This window comes from Prorops nasuta, unplaced genomic scaffold (genome assembly GCF_024137725.1).
Source record: "Prorops nasuta isolate Cenicafe-Biocafe unplaced genomic scaffold, Cenicafe_Pnas_1.2 PNAS00010, whole genome shotgun sequence".
NCBI classification, from domain to species: Eukaryota; Metazoa; Arthropoda; class Insecta; order Hymenoptera; family Bethylidae; genus Prorops; species Prorops nasuta.
In genome coordinates, this window is record NW_027116807.1 from 6,106,611 (window position 1) to 6,126,588 (window position 19,978).

At 35.9% G+C, this 19,978-nt stretch overlaps 4 protein-coding genes and 1 long non-coding RNA gene across 12 annotated transcripts; 1 reads left to right on the forward strand and 4 right to left on the reverse strand.

The window, feature by feature from the left end:
• Positions 1–452: 452 nt before the first annotated feature.
• Arf102F (ADP-ribosylation factor 2) lies at positions 453–2,844 on the forward strand. 2 transcript variants are annotated; one of them, XM_066732701.1, is made up of 2 exons: positions 453–832; positions 953–2,844. In XM_066732701.1, the coding sequence occupies exon 2, from the start codon at positions 1,058–1,060 to the stop codon at positions 1,598–1,600; it is 543 nt and encodes a 180-aa protein (XP_066588798.1). In that variant the 5' UTR covers positions 453–832; positions 953–1,057; the 3' UTR covers positions 1,601–2,844. The 2 variants fall into 2 exon arrangements, with proteins under 2 accessions (XP_066588798.1, XP_066588797.1); XM_066732700.1 differs by having other exon boundaries at positions 455–867.
• On the reverse strand, positions 2,279–6,185 carry LOC136776823 (E3 ubiquitin-protein ligase ZNF598). 4 transcript variants are annotated; one of them, XM_066732699.1, is made up of 3 exons: positions 6,130–6,185; positions 5,113–5,563; positions 2,279–5,048 (listed from the first exon to the last, which is right to left on the reverse strand). In XM_066732699.1, exons 2-3 carry the CDS (start codon positions 5,524–5,526, stop codon positions 2,877–2,879), a joined length of 2,586 nt encoding a protein of 861 aa, XP_066588796.1. In that variant the 5' UTR covers positions 5,527–5,563; positions 6,130–6,185; the 3' UTR covers positions 2,279–2,876. The 4 variants fall into 4 exon arrangements, with proteins under 4 accessions (XP_066588796.1, XP_066588795.1, XP_066588794.1 ...); XM_066732698.1 differs by lacking the exon at positions 6,130–6,185 and adding an exon at positions 5,835–6,097; XM_066732697.1 differs by lacking the exon at positions 6,130–6,185 and adding an exon at positions 5,768–6,097.
• Positions 6,186–6,492: 307 nt separating this feature from the next.
• Positions 6,493–8,923, reverse strand: TfIIB (transcription factor IIB). 3 transcript variants are annotated; one of them, XM_066732544.1, is made up of 6 exons: positions 8,425–8,747; positions 8,209–8,319; positions 7,946–8,132; positions 7,407–7,877; positions 7,072–7,256; positions 6,493–6,896 (listed from the first exon to the last, which is right to left on the reverse strand). In XM_066732544.1, the coding sequence occupies exons 1-5, from the start codon at positions 8,454–8,456 to the stop codon at positions 7,095–7,097; spliced, it is 963 nt and encodes a 320-aa protein (XP_066588641.1). In that variant the 5' UTR covers positions 8,457–8,747; the 3' UTR covers positions 6,493–6,896; positions 7,072–7,094. The 3 variants fall into 3 exon arrangements, with proteins under 3 accessions (XP_066588641.1, XP_066588640.1, XP_066588642.1); XM_066732543.1 differs by having other exon boundaries at positions 6,494–7,256; positions 8,425–8,745; XM_066732545.1 differs by lacking the exon at positions 8,425–8,747 and adding an exon at positions 8,788–8,923 and having other exon boundaries at positions 6,496–7,256.
• A 217-nt stretch (positions 8,924–9,140) lies between these two features.
• LOC136776667 (uncharacterized) lies at positions 9,141–14,901 on the reverse strand. 2 transcript variants are annotated; one of them, XM_066732386.1, is made up of 8 exons: positions 14,484–14,901; positions 13,341–13,541; positions 12,824–13,279; positions 12,568–12,758; positions 12,372–12,494; positions 12,181–12,288; positions 11,786–12,093; positions 9,141–11,709 (listed from the first exon to the last, which is right to left on the reverse strand). In XM_066732386.1, exons 1-8 carry the CDS (start codon positions 14,508–14,510, stop codon positions 11,627–11,629), a joined length of 1,497 nt encoding a protein of 498 aa, XP_066588483.1. In that variant the 5' UTR covers positions 14,511–14,901; the 3' UTR covers positions 9,141–11,626. The 2 variants fall into 2 exon arrangements, with proteins under 2 accessions (XP_066588483.1, XP_066588482.1); XM_066732385.1 differs by lacking the exon at positions 14,484–14,901 and adding an exon at positions 13,838–14,067.
• A 2,682-nt stretch (positions 14,902–17,583) lies between these two features.
• LOC136776825 (uncharacterized) lies at positions 17,584–19,728 on the reverse strand. Its single transcript, XR_010823155.1, has 3 exons — positions 19,179–19,728; positions 18,302–19,099; positions 17,584–18,227 (listed from the first exon to the last, which is right to left on the reverse strand). It is a non-coding gene; the product is annotated as an uncharacterized lncRNA (long non-coding RNA).
• Between the last annotated feature and the right edge of the window lie 250 nt (positions 19,729–19,978).

Sequence of the window (19,978 nt, forward strand, 5' to 3'; positions counted from 1 at the left end):
TGAATGGAAAGTACGAATATTCTTCATTTTCATTCAAAGTATTCAATTTTTACTTTAGTAACGACTACATTTGACATTTTTCCATTTTACACCTCTTTCTGCTACGATCAGCATGTAAACATTTCTACACACCAAAATGGCGGATGAATCTCATTTTTCGTATCCAACTATTGGTAACGGCCTATTATCTGTTGGTACTACGCAATATTGACCAATCAGCGTTCTCAGAAACCATCATCCTGAGCGCTATAGTCAACTAACACGAATCTCCTATATGCCGCCGTTAGAGAACCTCCCTGTATGTAATAGTACAGTTTTTTCAGCCGGATATGACGTCGAAACTGTATAGTGGACATTTTAGGAACAAATGTTTTTACCACTAGTTTAAAAAAACAAAAAAATAGCTCATATGTTTATTTAGCAAATTCGTAAAAAAGGTGTTGTTAAGCTTTTTGAATTAATAATTAAAGAACTTTAAATTCTTTAAAATTTAGATAATATTATTCTAATAAGATTTTTGGTAGATAAAGTTAGGTTAGGTTTTAAGAGGCTAGGTAAATTGCTTGAAGTTGTCTGGAGATAAATTATAAATCGAGATTCGAAATCTTCGCAATTTGTAAACTGTAATTATAAACGATCTATTTGATTAATAAAAACTAGAACAAATGTTAGATTTAAAAAGAATAGAAATGTATACACAGGGGAAACGGTAAAGTATCTAATCTTTAGTTAAACGAAGTACTTCATTAATTCTTGCATCTAAATCTGTAATTCTTGAGTGACGTGGGCCAAGAAGCCAAGAATTATCAGCTATTTCCGGCATAGCCGCAAGGTGACGTTTGCTATCAGCTTTTTAGTGGCTTTTAGGTGTGTAGTGTGTTGCCATGATCAAGCAAGTCGTACACGTCATTTTAATATTTGTATTAATCAAAACGTTAAATATTTTTTCTAGAGCTAACAACAGCCAACGGTTAAAATTTGGGAGATATTAACTCATTAAAGGATTTTTTAGAAGCTTTGAGGTTCTGTTTGAAATCACTCCACCATCTAAGAAAAGATGGGTTTGACAATAAGCAGCTTGCTCACACGGCTTTTTGGAAAGAAACAAATGAGGATTCTTATGGTAGGATTAGATGCAGCTGGAAAAACCACTATCCTTTACAAGCTGAAGCTGGGAGAGATTGTTACAACGATTCCAACAATTGGCTTTAATGTTGAAACAGTGGAATACAGAAATATTTGTTTCACTGTATGGGATGTTGGTGGTCAAGATAAAATTAGACCACTGTGGAGACATTATTTCCAAAACACGCAAGGCTTGATTTATGTGGTTGACAGTAATGACCGGGAACGTATTGGAGAAGCTGAAAGAGAGCTGGCTAATATGCTTAAAGAAGACGAGCTCAGAGATGCCGTTCTCCTTGTATTTGCCAACAAACAAGATTTACCTAATGCTATGTCAGCTGCAGAGCTTACTGACAAATTAGGCCTAAATTCATTGCGTGGACGTCATTGGTATATTCAAAGTACCTGTGCAACTCAGGGACATGGATTGTACGAAGGACTAGATTGGCTAAGTAATGAACTGGCCAAAAAGTAATGAAGTGCTATATTTCATATCTTTATGAACTTTTTCATTCAGCAAGAACATAGGACAGAGATTTCAGTCACCTGTTTTATCAGGTTACAGTAAAATCACAAGTACTATGTATTCTTCTATACCACTGTGATTGTAATTGCTAACTATTGAAACTTAACAAAAATGGAAGTAGGGTAGCAACTACTAATTTCTTGCTACATGAATGTCATGAAATTTGTGTGAGTATTATTTGACACTATTTAACTGTAATATTATATGATGAATTAATTCATATGTTGTTACATATTTTTTAATTTCATTAATTGCTTTTTTTACTATTAAAGAATAGTTTTTTCTTATAACATTTGTATAAATCTGGTGTTAAAAGTATTTTTCACATAAATTTTATGGCTAATATAAAGTGGTACTTCAAGTTTTCCAGGATTTGTACCATAATATTCAGACTTAGACTGTTTACTCTGTCCTGTTTTTTAGAGAGATATATATATATATATATAAATAAAAAAAATTTCAAATATGTAATATTAGTTTGTAAGTTATTATATGTAAGTATTTGAATAAGTTTATTAAATGCATAATGTATCCTTAAAATCTTGGAACTCTTTTTGAGAAAAATAACTGTTTGTATTGTGAAAAATTTGTTTAGGAATAAGAACAAAATAAGTTTAAAAACTAATGTGTAAATCATTGGCTCCCGTATAATTTGAAAGAATTCTATGGTTTCCAATATAATACATTCAGAATTAAATAACGCAGTATGTAACTTTTATTATTGTACAAAACAGCAATTCAGTGATACATGTACACACAATGCAATGTATCAAGCAATTTGTTAAACCATGATGTTACTTTCATGCCTTTTGAAGTCTACTCCACTTTGAATCAATTAAATATACCAAATAAATTACAGAAATCTTTGCTATTTATAAATATTATATACAAGGTAATCTTAATATATGAAACGGATATTTTCTAATTGTAGACATAAACTTCATGAACATCCATATCCTTTGTAACATCCTTACATTCTAGTGTTATAGATGAATTAATTTAACAGCAGCAAGTCCTTTACTATCTTTTCGTAGTTCGCATCGAACTTGTGTACGTGGACATACAATAATTATTTTCATTCGTCTGCTAAAACAAATAGCCTCTACTTGTTATTTCCAGTCAATTATAAAATCAAGATTGTTTTTGTAATCACGACTCGCGTTGAAATCACGATGTATAAAAGTTCATGACATCTTGAGCAAAGGCCCTGGAAATTTTTAGAGGTTCATTTGCGTGGCCAGCTATTCTTGATGGAACTGTTAGGCTTGCCGAGTGCTGGAAAGTGATTTTCCAAAGAATGACTGGACAGGTGTGTCCTCAATTCGTTACCGGCTTTGAGAATCTGGCCACAGGTAGCACAAGCTTCTAAATCCTTTACTTTGTTCGCCATTCCTTTTTTATGTACCCTGAAAAGTTCTTGCTGTTGGGCGATGTCCGGAAGGAGGACCAGTAGTTCGGGAAAAATGGTTTCAAATGAACCTAGGTCCATGACCTCTTTACAATGTTTATAAAATTCCTCTGCGCTACAGGATCCCTTGCGAAAAGCTGTGCTAACTTCGCGAAATTTATCCGCCTGGGCCTTCTGGGTCAGAACTTCGCTGATTCTGGCCGAAAGGCGTTGATTCCTTTTATGAAAATCCGGTAGATGTGGGCAAGAAGAAGCAGTGTTACTATTATCGGGCAGAATCGAGTAACTCTCCCCAGAACTATTTGTGAAGGTCAAACCATTACTGTTCGTAATCTGCTGAACACCATTGCACTTGATGGAAAATCCTGGAGGTGGTAGTGTGGTGGTCTCAAAACCGGGAGGAGGACTCAGAAATCCTGGTGGCTTGGAGATACCACACAGAGCTGGGAAATCATCATAGAAGTTGTTATTGGTGGAATTTAAACTGTCTATTTTTAATTCGGTACGTTTTCTTTGAACGTTAGAACTTCCCTCGGCATTAACTACAGTTGAGCAGGAGCTCTCTATGTTTTTATTTTTTCTTTGATCTGTTTTACTATCTTTGCCAAGTGATTTGTTCGTTGGAGAATCCTCATCCCTGATAGTTATAGCAGCTTCCTTAGGGGTTTTGATATCATTTTTTGCATTATTTCCAGTTGTTTTTGAATTAGCGGAATCGTTGCTACTAGAACTGTTACTGGCCAGTTGTTTGGCCTTCTTCTTTTTCGTCTTTCCTTTTCTAGAGTCCGTCGTAGTCTTCGTCGTTGAAGTTTGTGGTTGAACCCATGTGGCAGGTCCAACGGTAATAGACGACTGTTTTTTCGATTTGGATGACTTGGACAGACAGGGAAAATCGTCCCCTGATTGGATCGTGGGAGGCGAAGGTGCAAGAGGACAGGGAGCTGGTTTCTTCGATTTTGAAACGGGAGCTGCAGATTTTGTGCACGTCCACTGTAGAACTTCCTTCCAGTGAGTGTTATTTGTTGCGCTGGTCGATGGCTCCGTAGAGCCTAATGCTGGGAATTCTGAGTCTATTGATAATTGTGCTGGTCTAATTCTTATATTAGGACCGGATACTCTGGTGGTCACGGTACCATTTGGTTCGTGATTAACGCGAATGGAAACATTCGAAGTTGAGTTAGACGTCGTTGATGTTGATTTATTGCTAGACACACTGAAATTGACGGTTTTTGAGATACCTGAAGACTCTGGACCCAACGCTGGAAAATTTTCATCTGTGACTGCCAAAGGTTGCGGTCTTAAAGTGCTGCGTATTGTTACATTGTTCCTGCCTTTACTTTGAGCTGGACTGGGTACGAATGGCGTAGAATTGCCCAAAGTGGGAAATTCCTCGGTACTTTGAACATCTACGGATGGTTGTTTAATAAAAGTCGCTTCGCTTTCTAATGATGATTGATTGGAGATATTGGAATTTGATGCTTGGGGATATTCTCTGTTACTGTTGTTATAATCCCTAGAATTTCTTGACGTCGATGGGCCTGTCATTCCTCTTCTGTTGCTACGACTATCTCCACGCGGCGCCAGAGTGAATTCCAACTCCAAAGTCCTTGCTTGTTTCGCAGCTGCTTTGCCCATTTGCTTGCCGTGAATACTCGCTTTATGCGCTTTCAAATCTATGTCTGTTCTGAAAACACTGGTGAACTTTTCCTCTGCACATGGACCTTCTTCACAAAGATAATGCTCCAGCCTAAAGTGTTCTCTAAGATAATCATAGGAGCTATAGTACTGATGGAGACCATCTGCATCACAGAAATGACAATATAAATGGTCTCTTCGTAAGTGGCGATAAAGTTCATCATTGTCCATGTAACGCTGATCGCAAAATTCACAAAGTGGATGCCCTTTATGACTTTTGTCGTCGACGTCTCCTTTCCGCCGGTGAAGTGCTAAATCCGATCTAGTATAGCAACGTCTTTCATGTGAAAATATCTATAAAAAATATGTATATTTATACATGAGTTATCTAATGGTAAAATATAACATAAATCATTACCTTCAAATTGTCAACACACAGATCACAGTAATGTAATTCGTGTGCCCTTCTCATATGTTCTTTTAAACTGTTAAAATTGCTAAAAACTTGCTTTTCTCTACAAACTGTGCAGGTGTCTACAAGTAATTCATAAAATTTTCCTTGAATTTCTGGGCTATCGAAATAGATATCATATCTGGTATCTAATAAATTTCCTTTCTTCAACTGTCTAAATGGCTTGATCTCTTTTGTAAAAACAACTTTTGGAAGATCTTGACGACAAATTGGACACTCATTTTGGCGGCACAAAACTCTCATTCTTGTACTGCACTCATAGCAAACAGGATGTTCGCACATTCCAATACTGAATATCTTAACATTTTTGTAACACACCACGCAGGTATTCTGGTTGGTTGACTCGCTACTTGTAGACATTATGAGACTTTTATTGCTTTATCCACAAGAAAAGTTCCTGAAATATCAATAAAAATGCTTATCAGTCTTACAAGAACTAGATTGGATATTTGGATGACAGATGCAAGAAATCAGGGGAAAAAGAATTGCACTGAGAAACTAAAAATAGATGGAGAAAGAGTATTGTTAATATATTACCAGTTACACGAGCTGGCAAACTGTGTAGAATACTGTCAATGAAATTATATTTGGGAGAGATTACCTTTGGTAATATACACAACTTGTTTTTCTACACTAATTAAAGGGACGTATAAAAATAGATGCGAAACCTCCGGAAATTGGCAGCAAACAGATGGCAAATTTTTTTATTCTTATGAGCTGGTAAATACTACGATATATTAATTCAGTTGGAAATTATGACCGAATATTAAAAATGTATTTGACTGTTCAACCACGAGCACTGGCGAAAACATACGAGAAAAATGAAGGTTATGAAAGCATTGTAACGACATCCTCAAAGGATCACAAGAATTTACAGTTAGCTCGTGGTTTATTCATCAAGGCAAACCACGCATAATACAAAAATATAGGATTTGTCTTACAAAACCGGAAATGTCTATTTACCATTCTACCTGATATTTATCGCTGGCAGGCGCCCTCTGGCTGTTTGGACCACTCGAAAATTGTCCGGAAAATGTTCATTTAGGGCCGGTGTCAGTAATAATCAGGCAAGCTTCATATCCAACATAAGAAGTAAAAATCTGAAAAACTGCCAATCAAAATGTGTACATATATATACTTTCAGATTTTTGCAGTTATGTTGGATATGAGGCTTGCCTGCTTTTCGTACTGACAAGTGACACTGGCCCTTAAAGATTGAAAGATGGAATTAAGAAAAATACAATGTAAATAAAATATGATAATTGTTATTTTTATTATATTTAACTTTATTAATTGTTTAAACTGTTTTACAATTATCTTCTATCCTTTAGTCATAAGTAAAATGATATATTTATATATATCTATATATATAAATCTTTTGTTTAAAACTGATTCAACAGAACTATCACTTATACTAAATACAGTAAATACTATTTGAAGCAAGTAAATGATAAACTAAAATATTAAAGTTTTTTTAATGCTATTATTACATATAAATAATGATCATATACACTTCTTGAATAATCATCTGTTTAATTGTTGTACTCAATTGGCAAAATATCACTACTCTTTATTCCTAACTTATTTTGGTAATAATGAAAAATTTAGATTTTACTTGTTTGTTCTTCTTTGAAGAATTTCTTTACATTAAAGTGACGTATAAAACTTTGTATTTCCATGTGTGATCATTACTCTTTGTTACTCACATAAAATATCTCTGCAATTTGGACCTTTTTTTAATATAAAAAAAAAAAAGTTATTACTGTTGACCAAATAATAATGAGAATAATTTGTATCTTTAAGTTTAACTTATTTTAGGAATGTATACTGAGAAAAGCTAAATTCTTACTAAGTAGTGATTTGTGACATAAAATAACCCTTTTTATAGAAAAACAAGCTATTTACCAGAAAAAAGAAAACAATGAATTTTACATTGTGGGTAACTGATCAATAGGAGTGGCAAATTTGAAGTCTTCAGGAAAGAGCTTTCCTGCATGAGGATACATTAATTTGTAGGCTTGTCTGATAGTAACGTCAGCTGCACCAGCAATATCACCAATCTCCTTCTGTGTTCTTTTAGCTTCAGAAGCCTAAAATGAACTATTGTTTAATATCATTCTTCAAATAATTAGAGAAAAAATAGGTATTCTTAAGAATTCTTAGCAAGGTTTCTTGTTTTTAAATATATATGTGCACTGTCTAGTATAAAACTTCAAAATTTCCTAGCATTATTCACTCACCTGCGAAGCCATATAGATTGCAGCAGCAGTTACAGAAATGGGAGATCTACCAGGTACTATATCAAGTTCAACAGCTTTTTTAGCAATGTATGTGGCAGCTCTTTGAACCATATTAGGTAGGCCAAGATTGGAGCAAAATCTGGACATGAAATCACCAGTAGTAATAAGCTCCACACTAGTTTCCAAAGCTTTCAAAAGTAATTTGAAGCATCTTCCAATTTCCTTCTTGCTAATTTTACTGATTGCACAAATTTCTTTAAATGTTCGAGGAACACCTTCCTGTCTGCAGGCAATGTAAAGACAAGCAGAAGCAATTGCATCATTGGACCGTCCTTTCAAAATTTTACCATCATGTACTTTTTTGAATAACTTATTTGCTCTATCAACAATATTTTTCGGAAGATTAATCCGATCAGCCATACCGCTAATTTCGCGGAAAGCATTTATCAGAGCTCTATCAGAACTAGACATCTATTAAAATCAACTATCTATTAATATTTGAAATGTCTAATTTAAATTTGTAACATAGTAATACTTACTGTTCGTCGATTCTGATATTTTGATGCTCCAAAGGCATCAAATGAAGCTGCTCCTGTACCTGGACCTATCATGGTTGACAAATCAGAACCATTGAGCAATGGATTTTCAGGTCCACCGACACGAGATGGATCTACACCAGATTTTTCATTGCTAAATGTCCTCCATTCCGAGCCTACATCTATTACTCTTGTAAATCAAGACAAATTTTTAGTTTACTCCACAACAATTTGATAATTTATTAAAATCTTTTATTTCTATCTACCTGTCTCCCACGACTAATCCACACTCAGAGCAAACTTGATCTCCAGCCCTATAATCTTCAACCAGTGGTGCATCTGGATGTGCATAACAGATAACTTTGTTTGCTTCGTGCCTAAAAAACCACACAATATATTGATTTTCAAAGAAAATTTTGAGCTTAAATAATAAAAGCTGTTAAATAAATGCAATTATTTCATAACTGTACTGTCTTATCAACCTCATCAAAGCTTCATAGCTATAATACTCCATGCCATTTATGTATTGACAACACAATTAAGTTTTCCATAAAAAACACAAGGTTAAACTTGACTTTCCTTTGAAAATGACAATGAAATTAGTAAAAAATGTAAATTTAGAAAAAGATAGTGAAAGAAATGAAAATGCTTATGAAAATGATGATTTTTATCATTTCACATAATCCTTAAGGTTGAATATTATTAAGTTTCTGTTTTCCATTTTGGCTTTTATTTTTCATTCCTTTTTGTCAAAACACAAAACGATTAAAGCTACAGGCGAATTCATTTTGCGGTAGGAAGGGTAATAGAAATAGATAAGCTTGAAGAATTTCTTTTTAATTCACCTTGACGAACTTGCCATATTTTGCACAGTGTCAATCTGTTGGATTTTACAAATACATTAAAAACACAAAACAACGCGAAGTACTCAACAAAAGAAGGAAAATAGGACAAGCTACTTGCTGTGCCCGCTATGCCTGATTGTTACTGGGGAGGGGGGAGGGAGGAGGGGGACTGGGGGCCATGGGGGCAAATGGAATCAGCTGTAAAGTATCTTCAGCCAATCATATTCTGTCCTTCCTTTTTGGTTAATAACATACATCCTAGCCTCATCCTAGGGAATATTTTTTAATCAAAGTTTAATTAGATTAAAAAACTGTACATACATCTATTAAATAATATATTCGTTTTACTAAATTATTCTTGTAAACAAGACAAACTACTCACGATCGAATTTTCGAAATCTATAAATGTAATAATATATATATTTATATAAAGGATTTTTAGAAAATTCTAACGGAAGAGCGTATTTTCCAAAGTTTCTACAAAATCAAAATGATACTTTAAAAGCTAAATTTTATAAAAAGTTAGTCGTATGTTGAATATATACAGATTGTTACAGCAATATGACGCTTTGCAATACAAAAAATAATTGTAAATTAAAGAAGCAAGAATACCATAGTCTGTATTCGTTGTGTTTCACTTTTTTTGCACTACTTACCAAATACATAAATTATTATAATACAACAATTTTTTATAAGAATGCAAACAATGAAAGTGAGTAAAATAAATTAAACCACATAATTTATCATTGTACATCAAAATATTATATATTTATTATTTATATAAACAGTATATAATATGTTACAAGTATGTTTAATATTTATATGTATAAATATATATATATATACATATATATATATTTATATTAGTGTGTAAATCATCTTACAGCTAGGTGTACAAATTCCTATGTGATAAAACTCTATACTATACATTCTTTCTGATTTTCAAAACAGCCTGCCCTTTGATTTCCAGAAAGACACGCTCTATTGAGAAATTGAGCATATCAATCATTGAAAAAATTTAAACATGACAAAAGCCAGGAAACTGTTATTAAAGCGAAATTAGTCGACAATTGGTCATTATTAAATTGCAATGATTTGCTTTAATCCTGCATTTTCCAATTTTCTCACTAAACGTATTAACTTGATTTTTGCGATTCATATATTAAGCATTAAATAATTAATGGAAAGTCAGGATAATACGTCTAGAGTATAACCAATGCTTGGATACAAAGACAAACCATGCATATCTGTTCAAGGCACATTAGAATAATAATCTATGTTCTACTCTTCGTAATCTTTAACAAAAAGAATAAAGTTGATAATATTTAGTAGATCATCTATCATCGAAATAATTATGTATAATCTTAGGGATTCATTCCTTATAAAAGATTTACATTCAAATCGGAGCCTAATCTTCTTTTTAGCATCCATTAGCAATAATTTTCAATTAAGATCCAGGGAGAAATCCTATGGGGATAAGGAAGTCAATAGAAAAATATAAAATATGAAAAATTCCTTTAGCCAAAATCACAGACAAGTCTCATACTTTCTCATACAGAGTGCAGATCCGCATTTTCATAAAATTGGACTGTTCGTCAAATTCATTCTATAAATTCATTGCTGGTAATGAATCGATTTAATAAGATTTCAATGGCACATTAATTTATAGAATCAATTCTCCAAACTTCTTAAAGACGATTCAGTCAATTCTGTACCCAAAACACTATTTGCTAAATATTTGACAAGACAGTGATTCGAGTATAGAATTAAATTGTATATAAATATTATAAATATACACTGGCTTGTGCATATACCGAATCTTAAACGTAGATTACATGCATTTCAATGCATATTTTCTTCAGAATAGTAAATAATCCTGTCCTGTTTTGTTTGGTCAATTTTTAATTAAAAATTCACGTTAAAAGATTGTCATGATGTTTGTTTCAAATAGAAAACCCCTATTCACCATTATTAATTCATCCACTTATTAGGAAAACAGAGTAATTCACACAGGTGATGATTAAGGCTAAACACGGTGCAGGTCACTAAGTATTTAAAATTAATAAAATGCCTAGAACAGGATTTTTTACGAAAAATTAGTTAATTTCCATTTTGATTATAATTGTTTGACTTCTTACGAACAAATTTATAATACTGCATCTATCCCTACATATGTACAGTAAATATATATAGAATATATCAAATTTCACAAATTTAAGAAATCGCAAAAAGACCACCCCTTCATCTGCGACTAGAAGCCAAAATTTCGCTCTTACGGTTATTGTGATCTTATTTTTACGCTGCACTCTCTTGTAGCTTATAATAACGACGCATATTCTTGCATCCTTATTATGGCTGATTTAGAATGAAAGCAGATGAATATTCGTCAAAAACACGTATTTTCTTTTTTTAACAGGATGCTTTTTAACTATGGAAGAATATAGTATAATAACATTATTAGCACACGAGGATATACTTCTGATAGTTTATCAGCAGCTTCTTCAAAAACATTCATTTTAGTAAGAAATAATATTATTAATTAATCAATATAATGCATTAAACGAGAAAAAAAGACATTTCGTGATTAAATATGTAAGAAAACGGATTTTTTTTACTTTTTTTTTAAGAATTGAACTTTAAAAAAATGTAAACATTAAAATTTGTCTCGCACCGCAACTGCTCATGCTTATTGTACGGATACCGACGATAATACGATAACTGTATCAATAATAGTCTTCAAATATATAGTTTTCTCCATTCAAAATATAGATATCATATGCCCGGAACGAAATAGGCTACTTTGAGAGTGAGAGATCCGAACGGCTGATCACAAGTGACATTAATTTTTGGTGAGTTTTGTTCTGTCGGCGGCTACTGCTGCTAGACATGCCAAAGCTTCAAGATCCGGTGACGAGCACCAAGCTGTTAATAAAATATTTTTAATATTTTACAGATTAATTTAGAAACAAATAGAGCTATTTTATGTTTGAATACTCACGCTTATTATCCTCGGAATTCTCAGAAGCTTTCGAAGGATCTGTGATGGCAGCATTACGCGTAATGCTACGTTTTCTTGCTTTTCTCTTCTGGCTACCTACCAAAGTTTTCTCAAATTCCTCCAAATTTTTATTCTGACTCTTGACCTGTCCACTTTTTCCAAAGTCGGAATTGTATTTTTTACTAGTTGACGCTCCCAGCTTTTGCTGCATCTTTTTTTTCTTTGTGCGTTGCTGTTTCTTTTTCTCTTGAAACTCCTCTAAGCTTAAGGACGGTAATGCTTCTATTTTTTTCTCTAAATTAAAGTCCCTTTAAAAAGAGCGAGAACCAGAATTATAAGTAATAGTAGAAAAATAAAAACAAATTAATTTCATCTTTCCGCTCGTCATAACTTACTCAGCCCTGAATCTCTTACGCGTTGTCCAAGCGACAAAATCTAAATTTCCTTCCGCGCCTTCCGTTTCTGTATCTTCCGGTTTAGATGCTTCGATGTTACCCTCAGCGCTACATGTTCAAAGTCATTTTCATTTATTAGAAGATATCAGTTTTAATTATTAAATAAAATATTATTAGTACAGTGATTTTACCCTTCCACAAGATGTTCTAATTCGCCACGAGAACTGTTTCCTCCCTCGCTGCTTATGGAATCAGTCTTTTCACTAACATTAGAAGAGATTGAGTTTCTTCTGGTATACAAATGTTCATCGGAGCTAAAGAAGAAAGAGTATTTATAATATAACCCAAATAATTTGTCAAGCAATTAGTAATATAATAAAAATTTACCCTTGAGCATTAGAAAGCTTTTTCTGCTTAATTTGATGATTTCCAGAAGATCCGGTATTTCTCATTTGTTCAGCAAGAAATTTTTGATAGCGAAGTCCTTTGCAAGTTCTTTCACCTCTGAAGCAGCTTTCGTCATTTGAAGCAATACATTCTGGAAAGTTTTTATTTCCCTGCTTCTCATTCTCAATATTCTATACAGACAAGAATAAATCTCCTATAATTATATAAACATTTTACATTCAAAAGATTTACGTACCACTTCCATACTGTCATTATTGTTTGATTCGCATTGTTTTCTTTTTCTAGCACCAAATAGATCAGCTTTGCATTCTTTCTTAAGCTCATTATTGGGAGATAATGGCTCCAAATATTTCTTTTTAGGTGGATCTGGAATTGTACCTTCTTCTACTTTAATTTCAGCATTAACCTCTGTCTGTTCAATTTTAATTTCAGATTTTTGTGGAGTGAAAAGTGAACTAAGGCCACCAATTTGAGACTCATCTGCTAGTTTGCCTGGTTGAATCGCTTGATCATCATCAGCATTGATAATTTCATCATCCTCACTGTTTTCCCTTTTAATATTTAACACAGATTCATTAATGCCTGATTCAGATTTCTTATTTGTAGGTCTCGTGCTAAGAGTACGCAAGGGAGGAGCAGGTAATTTGTACCATTTGAAGTCAGGATTGGCATTTAAAAATGCATCCTTGTACTGAAACCATACCGAGAGAAATATTAATAGAGAGAAAGGAGAAAAATGTAAAATCCATTACCTCTTGCGCTAAATTGGTATAGGAACGTTTCTGATCAGGATTAAGTGTAGCCCACCATTCTCCTAGAACTCTAGTAACTGCCCGGTTTTCTAAATGAGGAAAGCCAGATCTTACTGATCCCCTATGCCTTTTGCAAAATATTAAAAATGCATTCATGGGTCTTCTTGCATGGTGTGCAGGTTCTTGTGCATCCGGAGGCTCCTAAGATTTATTAAGAATAAGCATTACAAAACAACAAATATAAAATTTGAGATTTAAATACCATTAAAATAAGTCAAAAATTTCTGCTAGTTGCATTTTATTATGAAAGAAAGAAAAGGGAATATCTCATACATATGTTATCTATTAATCATTCTGTCAGTGAAAATAAATAATGCTAATAATAAAAATTAAAAGACAATATTGTTTCTTCAAGCATTTAAAGTGAAATATTTGTTGAACTGACGTAAAAAATTTACTAATAGGATTTATTATTTGAAGAAAAAATGGTCGCTTGCCTGAAGAATTCGTTTCTTTATCTGTTTTGCTGGCATGTCATCGAATCGAAAAATTGGCAGATAATGTAATGCTCTAATTGCGAAAATTTATTGAAAAGGAGAGAGATTTAGCGTTCTTCGTGAAAATGATGATGTTGAAAAAGATGCATACGTGCATATTTCGTAGAAAATTTGTTATGGCAGAGCGAGTATCGTTTAATCGAGCAGTGACAGCTGGTCGAATGTAAATATCGTATAGAGCAGCGAGACAGTCGACAGAGTGACAGCGTGAATGGGTATCGGTATAAGCGCAGGGATGATCTAGCAAATCTTTGAATGAGCGACATGAATTTTACAAGAGATTCCATTGCTGATAGAAAAACGAGCGAGCGGTTGTTCGTCATACTATATTGCTCGGCAGCTACCATTACTGCCAAGCATCGATTAATACGAAAGGGCTAATCGGTGGCTGAATTTCCTGGCAAAGTATGGCCAGGCTAGGTCTATCAGAATACGTTGTTTTCACAGGTAAATTGTGGCAAGAGGAGATTGTGTCTGGGAGTCAAGGACGTTAATTTTAACTCGTGATATATCCTCGTCCCCAATCACCGACCTACCTTCTCATATTTCTTTTAAAGCTCTCGAAATAAAGATACATTGTGCTTACCTTTCGTTGTTCCTCGTTGGTAGCCATTTCTGCGCTTACACTTGACAATTCACTCGCTGCTCAGCAGCTCAGCGACGCATAATAGATAAAGCTACGACGACTGTTGACTGGCTGGCTGGCTGTTCGCTGCCTCTCTTGCCTCTTTGCCTGTCTGCTGCCTCTATCTGTCTCTTTCTCTCCTTCCCTATTCCGTCGATCCGAGAGACCCGCGAGTCACGACTTCGATCTCTCTCACTCCCTGTATCTTCTTTACTACTTTCTTTCTCTCGTGATGTTTGCTCTTGCTTGACAGCTCAAGATTATTTAATAGAAACGAAATTTATTTCATTGCGTTCGAATTTTCTATAGAATGTTTCTGCCATTCACAAATTATAGCGCAGCCTCTCAAACTCAGCTTGTAAGCTCTTATTGGCAAAACTTTTTCGGCTATTCCATGTTACGTTCTTTTAGAGTGTTGTGCGTGATATTTACATATATACCTCATTCCGTCACGATAGAGAGCTGCGCGTCATAAGAAAACAAGAGAACAAAATCATGTGTATACATATCACATGGAGCTCGCATACACTGTTCAGAGCGAAATTAGGAATAATCATATGAAATTCTCTTGGCAGTTGAAGTATTTTTTGTAGTTTTTAAAAGGGTTATATATACATATTAATCCAATCATTATCTTACCAATGCACTGCATTTATTATTACCAATAATCGGCTACAGATATCTTTGGATAAATTTCTTTCTCTTTCTAGTTAAAATTTACGTATTCCAGCATAAGAAAACATAGAAATCTGCTTCAGTTGACTTTAGTGTTTTCCGCGCGTTGCCCACTGCTCCGATAAATATGCAGTGCAGCCCATTACAATATATTTTCTTCGCTATCTAAGAATATATCAAATGAAAAATAAGCAATTAAGGTAAAATAAACATTGAAGAAGTTGAGGTTGCGTTATTAAAACAATATTTTATTTATAAAGTTTGTTTTTTTAGGTAACGTATTAACGTAACGGTAACAGCAGCAGCGCCGCTGAACGGTTATCCTTGCGTATGCTGCCCTCTACAGGAGGCTTTCTCAAGCTGGCAACGCGCTTTTTGAGTTATACTACTGAATTACTGTACAACATACATAATAAGCGTATTATATACCTACGACATTCTTACATGAATAATGCTTGAACATTAAGTTTTCTCCAACACCAAAGCTGCTCGTGTAATAAATAATTCAAGAAATCCCCAGAGTTTTCCGATGGAGAGTACCTAAAGTGATTTATGCTACTACGAATATTGCTTGGTAGCCGGTTGATCCTTATACCTAATATTCTACTACATACAACGAGATATTATATATTATTGAAGTATAGATACCCCAGAGTGTGTGTATAGTTATGACCGAGGTGAGAACTCGCATAAAAGTGAACGTATGTGCCGTTACACAAGATATGTAACGCCGATGTAATACCGTAAGCTGATTTGCGTAGATCCCTTTGATCGGAAAGCTTGCGAATCTGATATAGAATCGTACAGCAATGGCAAGCTGTATTAGGTTAGGTTGATGAAAACAGATTTTTCAATATCGTTCGTATCGATGAAATTGAAATTGATTGAAAAATGTAAATGAGGTTAGGTTAGTGTTTCGCAGGGAGGCGAGGGACGGATGAGGCGTGAAATTAGCAGATCCCAATAAGGAAGGAACGGCGCCATGGAAGGGTGGATGGATAGTTAATAACTATAAGGTATACATACATAAGATCAGTAGTGTCGGGCACGGGCGCCATCCTGTCGTTAACGTAGCTCCGCTAATTATCGTGGAGGATGAGGAAGGAAGGTGGGGTGGAGGGAGATGGGGCGGGACCTCGTTACAACAACAGAGCACAGCGCGAGCTTACATGCAACTTGATGGAAAGTGATTTTGAGATTGCGAGGGGTGGTCCAGGGTGGGCAATGGTGAGTGGTACTTTCTAGGAGTATAGTCAGGGCAGGCAGAGGCCAGCTTAAAACTATATAAGCCACCAACCCGTGGCATGCTATTAACTAACCATGGTGATTGCAGCTTCCTATATACTGAAACTCTGCAAAAGCGTAAAACCATAAATACAAGACTGCTACTCGCTTCTTCTCTGTATAATAAATTATGCTTGGCCTTTGACTCGCAAGAAGAAGGTCGTTGGAAGGATTTATAACTGGAGGTAATAAAAATCAAGCTTGGCACAGTGTTTTCCAGATTAATCTTCGGCAGAGGGTGATTGAATCTCTCGGCTGAGAGAAGAAGCCCTGGATCGAGGTGGTGGAAAGCCGAAATCTCGAGTAAGTTTTTTAATATAACCTCGTTATCTTGATTCACGCAGGTGCTTTGGTGCGTGCAAGGAGGCCGAGTATTCCAGAATGTGCCACAGCAAGAATTCTACAGGGTACACGAAGGAGCTTCCGTGACGAAAATCTATTCGATTTTCAACGACGACTTTCGCAAATATTTATCTCCCGTTGACCTTAATCCCAAGGTCCTCCCCCCTTTATCTCTCCCTCTTATTTTCTCAGCAGAAACGATCCTATCCAGCTCGTATACGTGCGTAGCGTTGGGGTCCTAGAGGACCTAGCGTTAGCATCAAAACAAGCTGAACCATTTAAATGAAGTTGCCTGCAATTTTCTCATGGTTAATTTTGTATAAATGTCGAAGCTTGCCATATCGATCGATATACTACAGTGGAGAAGAGAGCTCTCCCCTTTGGCTGACTTATCGCTGATTCGGTCACTTCCCCATCTTAATAATCCCCAGGAGGCTACGCAGGAGAAATAAATTTCAGCCTCCCCTGGCCTACGAGGAATTCTTTTCTCGTGACAAAAGTCAATTAACAGGCAGTGGCCATACAGCGATACACGATAACAGATCGATATTTCACGTAAAATACTAATTATCTATCCGAGCAGTGAACGTTTCTTTTTTTCCTTCTCTCTCTCTCTCTCTCTCTCTCTCTCTCTCTCTCTCTCTCTCTCTCTCTCTCTCTCTCTCTCTCTCTCTCTCCTTTACCATTCCATCCAACTTTTCTAATCGAACGCTACTCGCGTTTCACTGCGCTGGAATATCGATGGAACTTGCCACAGCGTCTACGCATTTACCATGGTAAATATAAATATAAATATAGATAGAGATAGAAGGAATAAGAACGGTCAGATTCCCGCAGGAGATAGAATCTCTCTAGGGTTGGGGGAAAGCTTGCCAGTTCCAATCCTGCTTTGCGGTTAGCCTCGTCCATCTCTGTACACTGGTATACTGTTACCGTTACTAGCGTCCTGCTGGTTAATAATAATAAAAATTTTAATAAAAATAGTAACACAAAGTATTGCGCAGCAATAATGAAATTGTTAATTTATTACACGAATGTGCATTGTAAGTACTGCAACTAGTAATCGAAGAGAGATGTTTCGAGGTAAAGCTGTTCCCTTAGAGAAATGAAAGGCGACGACAATAGTCGCTCGCTCGCTCGCGTATTTCGCGCTGTTATCAATTGCTTTGTGCCGCCGCACCGGATCGATGCATCTTCATTGTGCCAGCGAAACGGAGCGCGTTCATCGAGATGACGAATCTATCTCTCTTCCTCCTCCAGTTTTGCCAGCAGCCCAGCCCACCATCCTCTAAAACATCCGTCGCTTAATCGCTTTTGCAAAATAATTGCATCATTCCTGGCAAAGTGCGTTATCCAATAACCAGCCAGGATTCTCCAGCTTTTTCTCCGATCGATTTTCAAATGCTGAAACAACGGATGTGCCTATTAATCCTTCTTCTCCTATTACTTTGAAATATTACTTTTAACTTTTATTATACATGCTGGAACGATCGGATTCCACTTCTTCCTCAACGACTAACCAAATCGATCCATTCATTCTAGGAGATTATACTCGTATAGGTATAAATGACGTGCGATAAATTCAACAGGCTACACTCTTTTCTCGATAATCCGATAATAAATTCAGCGGTAAACGCGAGAGATGCGTGAGGAGGATATTTGCCAAGTTATACGGATAGACGAGATAATGAGACAAATAAGAGAGTAGAGATGAATAGTATATGCACAAACACATTGGCGTACACTGACACCCTCTCCACTCCTCTTTTTCTCTATCTCTATCTATCTCTCTCCCTCTTTCAATAACGGGACAATATTTCCTTAACGAACCGATCAAAAATTCCATTTGTTAAATTGCTGTTCCGTTTCCATTCGATTTTTTATACCGAATGCACAAATGTTTCAAGAAAATTCTATTAGAGAAATCGAACTGAAAATGTGTAGCGTTGAAAGCGCTTGGCTAGATATATGCAAAAAGTCTAATTTCACGGACAATCGAATCTGTGGAAAATGGCCGCCAATGATGACAATAATAATGACGATAAAGAGGAGAGGTTAAAAACGAGAGAGTAAGCAGCATTCGCAATATGCTGTACGTTCAACGTTCTATACGTATATACGATTGATCACAGTTCTGAAGATAAACAATGCTATTTATCGATGTTGACGCGAGCCAACTCCCATCTAAACAAACATGCTTCAATTCGTTGAACTGGATGCTTTCACTGAGTTTCCCCTTTCGTTGCTTTGGATAAAACCTCCATAAAACTCCAAGTCTAAAAGTAAGCGTGTGCGTGTACATGTACTATTACATGTAGGGACGATAACCGGGGATGATAAGAAAATCCTACGCACCAAAGCCATTAATGCCATTGGCGTGAACAGCGTAGCTGCTTAATCGTTTCTGCTGGCGCCCAACTGACGCTCGGCTCACGGCTCAGGCTCACCTCACTCCGTCTGTTCGTCCGTCCGTTCGTCCCTCCGTCCGTCGTCAGAATCTTTGTAGCTTTTCTGCCATTACTTACACTTACACCCAGGAGGGACAGGAATTGAAGGGGAACGATGCTCGGGCTCTGAGGAAGAGGGGATTTTAATCCTTTGCCTCCTTTGCTTTACGAGCAGCGACAAAAATTGTCAGCCTCTCGACACAGTGTCAGGCTTTTAATTAGATGGCGCTACGGTGTGTGTTGCCGTAGCGCATATTGGATGCTTGAATATCTTTGAACGGTTCGAACTATTGGTTTCGAGTGGGGCGTGATTTGGCAAACAAAACAAGAGATCGTGGCCAAGTGGCACGTGACTCATGGGATAAAGACGGGGATGGAGAAGGATAAACGAGGGATCGAATCAATCGAGCTACCGAGCTTCTACTTCGCCTCCATCGCGATCCAATCCACACCAGACTCACAATCAGACTCGAAGGACGCCTAACGAGCAGCCATCGAGTTTAGTGTCTCGCGGTAACTTTGTCAATTACACGCTCCGACGATAATGAAAATCGTTCACGACGAGATAGTATACCGCCATCACACTCGCATAGTATATAGCTCGTCATAACTGACAGATAGGTTAGAATGGAAGCTTTTTCTCGAGACGGAACGAGCGGATGATCTTGGCAAGTGAAAAAGGGACAATGCAGTTTCTGCGGGATTCAA

Coding starts and splice junctions, on each gene's coding strand:
- Arf102F (XM_066732701.1), top strand. CDS start 1,058: ATGGGTTTGACAATAAGCAGCTTGCTCACACGGCTTTTTGGAAAGAAA.
- LOC136776823 (XM_066732699.1), bottom strand. CDS start 5,526: ATGTCTACAAGTAGCGAGTCAACCAACCAGAATACCTGCGTGGTGTGT. Junction 5,049..5,112: donor TGTGTGTTGACAATTTGAAG/GTAATGATTTAT, acceptor TATTTTTTATAG/ATATTTTCACATGAAAGACG.
- TfIIB (XM_066732544.1), bottom strand. CDS start 8,456: ATGGAGTATTATAGCTATGAAGCTTTGATGAG. Junction 8,320..8,424: donor AGCTATGAAGCTTTGATGAG/GTTGATAAGACA, acceptor GTGGTTTTTTAG/GCACGAAGCAAACAAAGTTA. Junction 8,133..8,208: donor GGATTAGTCGTGGGAGACAG/GTAGATAGAAAT, acceptor TTGATTTACAAG/AGTAATAGATGTAGGCTCGG.
- LOC136776667 (XM_066732385.1), bottom strand. CDS start 13,873: ATGCCAGCAAAACAGATAAAGAAACGAATTCTTCAG. Junction 12,289..12,371: donor TTAGAACATCTTGTGGAAGG/GTAAAATCACTG, acceptor TTGAACATGTAG/CGCTGAGGGTAACATCGAAG. Junction 11,710..11,785: donor GAATTCCGAGGATAATAAGC/GTGAGTATTCAA, acceptor TTTTATTAACAG/CTTGGTGCTCGTCACCGGAT.